Genomic DNA, 8,853 nt, shown 5'->3' on the forward strand with positions numbered 1-8,853 from the left:
AATTCCCTCAGCATTTTTAACAGACCAGACAGTATTTTTTAGTGTTAGTCCTTTAATTGATAAGATAAATATATGCGTACATTGTTATCTTACTGCTATATTATATTCTTGTAACCATTAACCATTTACGTTTCACACTGGATGCTAAAGAAAAGAAGCATGCATGCAAGCTTTCAAGTGTGTATATTTTCTTTCTTTCTTTTTTTTAAGATTCATAGATTTTAAGCCCAGAAGGGACAATTAGATCATTTACTATTCTAGCCTGACCTGTACAAAGCCAGAAATTAATCTTGTCAATTTCAAATATTTTTTGTTTAGCAAATTACAGCGTTTAGATTACTTTTCTTTTCAGTGTTTCAAAATGTTTGGCTCCAGTGAAAAAGAGATGTTGATGTGGCATGCTGCACGGACGGCTTGTATACAACTGAAGGGAAACCTGGCTTCCATACTAAATGAAGAAGAACAAGGTACAATGTATAGACTTTTTGGTATTAGATGAGACCTCAGCTAATCCCCACAATACACAAGTTAAAGATAGAAAGCCCCAGTTTCTATAATGGAGCCTGCAGAGAGAATCTGATACAAATGTGTGGTTTTCCTGAGCCCTTTCTAAAGCCCCAGCCTTGGAGGAATAAGTAGCAGATACGCTGGTGTTGCAAGTACTACAGTGTAAAGTTTGACACAAAATTTGTCCTATAATAGATTATATGGCTTTGGATTTAAAAAACTAAAGTGAGATCATGCACATATGAAGTACCATTCAAATTGAGTAAACACTGCGGAATCAGGCTTAAGGACAATGCTAACTAGATACACCAAGCTTATGATTTAACCACCATGGAAACCATCTCAACTGTGAAATTGCTGGTCTGCCACATAGGGCTTCCCATCATGGTTTATTTGCTTTGTCTCATGCCAGTTTTTGTTAGCCTTCCCCAAGCTCACTTAGCAAGGCTGGCACTTCTGATTTTCTTCCATGCTCCCTCCATTAATAATTGTTTGCTACTTCTCTCTGCAAGCACAATGCAAATTCATCTTTGAATAGTCAGACTGGGCTAGTGCTCTGCACAGCACTGCTGACAGTGGTACATTTGGCTCAGGCTTCCATTCAAGCCCAGATGCTCCTGCATAACTCAATATGGAACTGGGAAGGCAGGCATGTTTCATAAGACAGAATCACCTGTCACCATTATTATCCATGAAAGAGGAAAAAAAAGTGTCTGTCTCCAATATGGCAAATCCCTTCATGCTGTGTTGTAAAACACAAAATGACATTAGGTGTATTTTCCTTGCACTGTCCACTGATAGATGTTGTGCTTCCTCAAAAACTCTTTGGAGGCTCTTTTATGTACTAGCAACTTTCAGGTTTTAAAATTATCTGATTTATTTTAATATCCAAGAAATGCCAATGTCAGACATTATTCTAATGTGATATAGTTGTTAAAACTACTTTGTTTTTATTTTTAAACTATGATTCCAACTCTGGCTATGCTGGTGTCTCCACACATCACTTGTAAAATGTTTGTTTTCTTTCAGCATTCCTCATCACCCACTTTAATGATGTCTCAGCTGATGCCTGGATTGGACTGAATGATATAAATTCTGAGTACACATTCCTATGGACAGATGGAAAAGGTGTCTCCTATACAAACTGGGCCAGAGATTTCCCACATTATCGCAGTAAGGTAAATGTGTATTGCAAATAATCATTAAATCATCATACATTTGATCAAGTCAATCAAACCGTATGCAACATGCACAGTTTATTTCTCATGTAGGCTTATTTTGGTTAACTGGATACTGTTAAGAGTAGAGTGGTCAGGTGGCAGAGTTTCAGCTCTTTTAGAAGGAAAAAGGGGTAGTTATATCAGCTTACAATAGAACCATGTTTTTGGAGCTTCATTTTCAAATATTTATTTGCAAAATCCCAGAACTATATTTGGTTGGAGATTTACTAGAAATAAAGTATACACCGATAATAAATGTCAGTCTAATGGTTTATTTCAACTTCAATTTTTAACTTTTTATTTTCTCTCTGATACAATATGAATCCAATCAATTGGGTAAAATAAGGTCTATATTCTGCAAACTTTATTCAAGCGAATAGACCGATTGACTTTACTGGGATGAGTCAGAAAACTCACATGAGTAAATGTTACAAAATGATCTGACAATAATTGTGTAACTTTGGTGTCTTGGAAGGGATTATTACAATTAATAACAAGATTAAGAGGATACTTATAAATATAAGTTGCAAATATGCAGAAGTGCTTAGTCTACCAAGATTAATATAATTATATGAATACAGTCCCCCAAAGAGGAGGAATATATGTCCCTTGTTTTCATCTTCTTCCCTCCCACACGCCATTGAATATTTCTGCAGAATAAGCTTCTGTCGTGACTTTGAAAATTTCCCCAGAATTATGTCAATTTACTTGAATAGCAAAACATAATTGGGTGTGGTTCCATAATAAATGAAATGGCTAGTGTGGAATAATGGCTGTACTTCCATTTGTCCTGCTCTCGTTGTACTGTCTTGGCTAAGTACGTCTCATTTTAACAATAAAACCATATAACTGAGAAGTGAGCTGAGGTGAAGGGGACGAGCTGTCACAAGAGCACCTTGACTAATAGAGAAGTTGGGTTTAAAGAGCTGCCACATGGGAGAGGATGCGATTTGGAAATGCCACCACAGCAACTCAATATCAGCGATTCAATAGATAATTTAATAACATGGAGGAGAGTGGAGATAGGTAGTGACAGAGAGATATGTGTGTGCTTGAACCACCTGAGCTATCTGGGTCTGCAGATCCAGAAGGAAGAAGATTGCTTCTTGTTTGCTGTTTGTTTGTTCTTACTCCTTTATGTCTCATTTTCCCCTTAGGCTGACTGCGTTTTTATGACAAAGACTCCCATTGAGGAAGCAGGGAAATGGAAAGATGCCGACTGCCAAACTAACAAAAGCTACGTATGCCAGAGAAATGCTGGTGAGTTCTCTGTCACCAGCCTTTTAAGTGAATTGTGTTAAAAGCTTTACTGTGATTTTTAGTTTGTCTTGTGGTAAATTCTGATTTTCCACAAGCAGCACATGACCTTTAGCCTCTACAAGAAATGAATTTCACAGGCTCACGTGCACTGGTGATAGTTTCACAAAACAAACACATACTCTAACACATATAGCAGCCTGACCTATAGAAAAGCCAGCATGTGTTGTACAGCATCCTGCTCTTACGTACATACAAGACAGAGAAGGCACCAAGGGCCAGAGCTATTTCTCCTGCAGCCTGGTCTTGCTGGGACCCCTCTCATGGTGACATGGGTCTTTATAAGAGGCCCCCTGATACAACCAAGGAGAACTACGAGGAGAGTATTAAAGTTGTTTGAATGGGTTTGGATGGGATGATTCGATTGGGTGAGATGATTTTGAAAGGGCTGGATTAGGAGGTGGATGAGCAGGATAACTTTTTTAAAGCATTAGAACTCAGAGACCGTAGGGGTAGCTCCTGGGAATCTATTGGCCAGTGCTTTGTGTGAGAGTGGACAGTGATTTCTGGATGAATGTGGAGGGGTTGGAGTGTGAGACGGGCAGGCAGAGGGGTAATGCTGAACTGTCCTATCTGACTTTTGTGCCCCAGGTTTTGAAACCTTGCCTGGATTGTAAAACCCATCTAATCTCTACCCATTTGTTGTGGGTGGGGTGTATTGGTACTGACATGACATTATCTCCTAAAGGGATGGCAAGTGGGTGGGAAGATTGTGCTTCATCTTGAATCCATATAGCTGCATTAAGACTAATCATGATTCAGTGCACTGGGAGTTAAATGGAAAATAAATTCATGGGAGAGTCTGGCACAGAGCAACAAGGACCGTGACTTCTTATAAAAGAATTCCAAATCATTGTTTTTATCACTGAAGACCTGGCTGTGATGTGCTTTGTCTTAATTTCTGTTAGTGTTACCAATCCATGTACTACAAAACTGTCTTTGTGTGTGTTTGTTTTTGCTACAGACCCTAAATTATATAATTCCCAACCAACAGTTCCAGTCTCTGGCTTTATCCCTTATCGTAACAGTAGCTATTCACTCATCAGTTCCAGAATGAACTGGGAAGAAGCAGAAAAAAACTGCAAGGCTGAATACTCAGAACTTGCCAGCATTTTAGATTCCTACAGTCAATCATTCCTATGGCTACAAGTGTCAAAACTCGGGCAGCCTGTTTGGATAGGTCTTAACAGCAATGTGGTAAGGACATCAAATAAGTGTGGCTGCTGCTGTACGTCAAATCAGGCGTTTTACTCAAGTGCTGTCTACAGCTATTACCAAGGGCTCTGTTTCCTTTCTTTCTTAGTTGAGCAGTGATTGTGACACTCCCACTGGTCCTGTCAGTGTGCTTCAAAAGCAGCTTACATGTCAGCAGTGGGAGTCAAGGGAGTGGGCATAGGGAAGAGACAGAAAAAGGAGATTTGATGTGGGTGGAATTATGTATCTGTGGAAACACAGCAATAGAAGGAGACCCGTAGGAGAGTGGAAGCCATAAAAACAATGGGAGAGGGAGAGAAATCATTGAAGCACATGGGGAGAAGTGTAAAGGGGGAATCCTGGGAGTGGGAGAGAGAGGATTAATCAGCAATATGTGAAAGTGAGGAGGGAAGTTCTTTTTGAAAACAATGATTTAGGAAAAGCCTAAAGGCCTGATTGATTTACAGATTGATATTGAGGAAGGGCAGGCAGAATGATGTTTCCTTTGAATTGGAGCAATTTTAATATCCAGGGAGAAGGACAAAGGGTTGCATTAAATCAGCTTATCCCCAACCAGCCATTTCCAGTCCATGCCACCCACATTGAGTTGTACTGGACCTCCAGTCTATTGGCAGCATGTGGGTTTCAAAGGCCATGAGCCACTTCAGGCTTCCTTCTTGGCAGACTTCTGTCCACCAGGTGCCTGTAGAAGTACAGAACTTGGGCTTGGGAACATTCTGGCCTGAAGACACTGCAGATACTCTATCACTACAGTGGTCTGTTGCAGTGGCTGGAGCAGCCATGCTACCACTTCTCAGTTTACATACATTCTTACTCAGCTCTCACAATCATTGTGTTGAAAAGTTTTAGTCCCTTCCAACTTGGAAGCAAGGGCTTCAAATTTGTCAGGGACTAGTTCCAAAGATCTGCAACTTGCTCTCCCCACGAAAATCTGCTCACATTTCACTGAGTTATTAGCCTCTGAATATCTCAGTTCACCCAGGGTCAGTGGAGATTTGTTAAGAGTTTTGCAGCTAATTTATCCAAAGATCCCATCTGCACTCTTTCCAACTCAGTTTCCTGTGTGCAACGAGGCTGAGCTTGTATCAGACCTTCTTCAGAGAACACTTACATGTGCTCCAGGCCAAGGCTGCAGAGAAAGAGAAAAGCCTCCCCATGCCAGCCAGGGCCAATGAGATACCAAGTGCAGAAGCCATGAGCAGGGACTCAGCCTTTCTTGTGCTCTTTTTGCTTGTTTGGCAGTGAAGAGGAGGAGCAGGAGGAAGCTTAGCTGGCATGCATAAGACTTAGGTGCTGAGCCTAGAGAGTGGGACAAAGAAACGGATGGGGTGTGGTGGACTGGGACAAAGAGTTGGAAAGAATGGGCGCTGGAGCCTCTTGAGCCTCAACGTTCTTCTGTCAGCAAACACTGGCAAAATTGACTGACATAGGTCTCTTCTCCCTGTTATGGTGGCCTGGGAGAGGATAACTAAACTTTTAATAGCCACAGTTATTTTAAGTGACAGAGCTCTGTGCTATAAATCTAAAGGTTCTAGCCCTAATTGTAAGACCCGTGGGAGTCAGTGGGATTCCACATGGTGGAATCTGTTTTTTCAGTTTGCTTTAAACAAACAGAAAACTAGGAAAATACATCTAAAAAACTATGTTAAATGAATGTTAAGAATATTGCTTGTGCAACCTTAGTTTAGATGTTTGCACCAGTGTATTATGGTTATTGTCTTGAATCGTGATCACACACTATTTTTTTAGAGGTGTCTGCTTCATTTAGTGCATAGGCTGAAGAATGCTCATTGAGTGACTTGGGGCCGTGCAGCAAAGGGGGCTGTTGTCTGCAGAACTGCTGAGGCATCTGTTGCATGAGCTGGAAAGTGTGTAGTTCCATGGTTGGGCAATAGTATTCTTCCTTGGAGAATGGATTTTGTCTCTGCCCCAGACTTCCTGTGTGATGCTGGCAAGTCACTAACTTAACATTTTCACAGGTGATCACTGTGAAATGCAGGGAAACTAAGGAAAGTTAAGGCAAATCAACTAAAGGTGTGAAATCAATGTGCACAAGTTAAAGTGCATTAAACCCACCTGTAGATGCTCTCACTCAGGAATAAAGTGATCTTAGTTCAGTGTAATGCAATACTCCTTTTTGCATTCATGTGGGAGTTTAATGTGCATTATCTTATGCATGTTAACATCACACCTTTGGATGATTTGCCATCACTTTCCATAGCATCTCAGTGTAGAAATGGCCTTATTGTGTGTGCCTGTTTTCTGTAGGCTCAATTTATTGTATTTGGAGCCTATTTGGCAGAAGTGCTTATCACTCACAACTTCAGCTGAAGTCAATGACGTGTGATCTAAATGTACAAAGAGCTCAATAAGGCTAAGTTATCTGACAAATCAGGTCATACGTGTGTCTCAAGGGGCAATCAAAAGTAAAGGACAATTTTGATATTAATGTCTTAGTTCATCAGTTCTTCTTCTGTCAAATAGGAATTAAAGTTTGAGAAGAACGCAGGTACTATCCTTATGAGCACCATAAAATATCGCACTAGGAAATGAATGATTCTGTTTTTAAAGCAGGATTTGAATTGTGTGCCCCCAATAAGGCTTAGGATGTATATTGAACAACAGGGATAAAATCTAATACTGAATAAGTGTTCATTCAGTGAACACTATCCATTTCTGGAACTGAGGCAGGCATCCTGTAGAAAAATATATGTGATCATGTAATTAAATAAAATCATACTCTATATACCCAAGGGGGCTGACTAGATTCTATAGACAAATGTATTTCTAACATTTGAGCACATGACTTAGTGAGCTTTTAAAATGCTCTTGCATAAAGATAGTTTTTTTAAAATGCCATATTATCTTAATCGCCTTCTGTTTTTAGACTAATGGCTTTTACATGTGGACTGACAAATGGAGAGTCAAGTACTCTAAGTGGGCCAGTGATGAGCCAAAACAGAACTTAGCCTGTGTTTATTTAGATGTTGATGGGACCTGGAAAACAGGGTCTTGTGATGAAAAATATTTATCTATCTGCAAAAGGTCTGATGGTAAGTAGAACTGAGTTTAGCTATTTTAATTAGAGAGCTTCAAGTTTAAATGCATTCAGGTCTTGATTTTGACTACAGTAGAAGCTCAGATTTGCAGAGACCAGAATTATAAATTGACCACCCAACCATACACCTCAATGGGAATTGGAAGTATGCAATTGGAGCCCATACCAAGTTCACCATCCATTATGGCCAATTGCATAGTCATGATTTCAGCAATTTAAATCTGAATTTTATAATTTGTAGTAATTGTGGGGGACCTGACCCCAAAAATACTTGTGGGGATGGAGGAGTTTTCAAGGGAGAGGGCTTGGAGATTGGCTTTGAAAGCAGAGCCACTGCCAGCAGCAGCGCAGTGTAAGGATGGCATGGGATGGGATAGCTTCCATCACTTTTGTGCTGCTACCTGAAGAGCTGAGCCCCCAGTGAGCAGCCCAGCTTTGAAGGCAGCAGCGCAGAAGAAAGAGTTACATTGTATTGTATTGCAGTCCTTGCATCTGTGCTGTTGCTGGTGGCACACTGCTTTCAGATCTGGAAACCAAACCAACAGTAACTACTATCCAGCTGCCAAACTCTGAAGTCAGCACAGAGGTAAGGGAGGCAATACTGTGACCCTTCTAAAATAAACTGATCCTCCTGCAGCTACACTGACATAAGCTCTACCCCTTTCATGGCACTGGAGCTATGTCACTGTAGTAGGGCATGTACATCTGTGGTACAAGGCTGTAGTATAAACACTGATATAAGTAGGTCAGCATAGGATGTCTTGCATTGATCTAGCTGGATAGTGTAGACCAGGCCTCAGTTAAAGTCAGTGCAGCAGAGTAGATGATCTGACAGAGAAATGAGTTTATTGTGAACCATGAACGTCTCAGGTTCTTTTTCATGGTATCATAGTCAAATTAGTAGTGGCTGGCTATGGTACAGTACAGGTGTGTCTTCAGTAATATATCTGAGAAGCCCTTATTGACTTCATACATGGCTTCTCATCAGTTGTAGCCCCTACTGATCCTCCACAGCTCTCCGGAAAATGTCCTGTATCTGACATACGCAAATCTTGGATTCCCTTCCATGGTCACTGTTACTACATTGAGTCCTCGTCTTCGGAAAGTTGGCCCCAGTCTTCCATGGAATGTTTTCGATTAGGTGAGTGTCCTCTTTTATTAGACTCTAACAGCTTCCTGCAGGCTCACCACTTATTTAGGGCAACAACTACTGCTATCTGCCCCTCAACAGCTTGATCATATCTTCAAAGTGAAGAACAGGGATGGGGGAACACTATTGGGAAGTCAGAGGGTAAGAAAGAGTTTGGATGGGGAAGCTGGAATTAAAGAAAGCCCTTTCTTGCCTTTTAGAAAGCTGTGAAACTATACAGCAAAGGATAAAGCAAACAAAACAGTATTTTCCCTCTGAAGCCCCCTTTATCCTTTTCCCAAGTACCTGGGGAAAAGCAAATGTATTATGGATCCTTTTGATTACCTTTTACGTATTACAATTTAATGACTATAAAAGGAGTTCCTGGTCTGTACCAAAATGAGAGA

General features: G+C 40.6%; 1 protein-coding gene across 1 annotated transcript in view; it reads left to right on the forward strand.

The window, feature by feature from the left end:
• Positions 1–8,853, forward strand: part of LOC102456197 (macrophage mannose receptor 1-like) — a 55,954-nt gene that overhangs the window by 39,438 nt on the left and 7,663 nt on the right. Inside the window, exons 21-26 of the mRNA XM_089776721.1 lie at positions 353–467; positions 1,537–1,685; positions 2,885–2,987; positions 4,009–4,241; positions 7,147–7,312; positions 8,306–8,458. Coding sequence (XP_089632847.1) covers positions 353–467; positions 1,537–1,685; positions 2,885–2,987; positions 4,009–4,241; positions 7,147–7,312; positions 8,306–8,458 — 919 coding nt within the window. The remainder of the gene's footprint in view (positions 1–352; positions 468–1,536; positions 1,686–2,884; positions 2,988–4,008; positions 4,242–7,146; positions 7,313–8,305; positions 8,459–8,853) is intronic.

The sequence above is a fragment of the Pelodiscus sinensis genome, chromosome 2 (genome assembly GCF_052426305.1).
Source record: "Pelodiscus sinensis isolate ZL-2025 chromosome 2, ASM5242630v1, whole genome shotgun sequence".
Taxonomy (NCBI): domain Eukaryota; kingdom Metazoa; phylum Chordata; order Testudines; family Trionychidae; genus Pelodiscus; species Pelodiscus sinensis.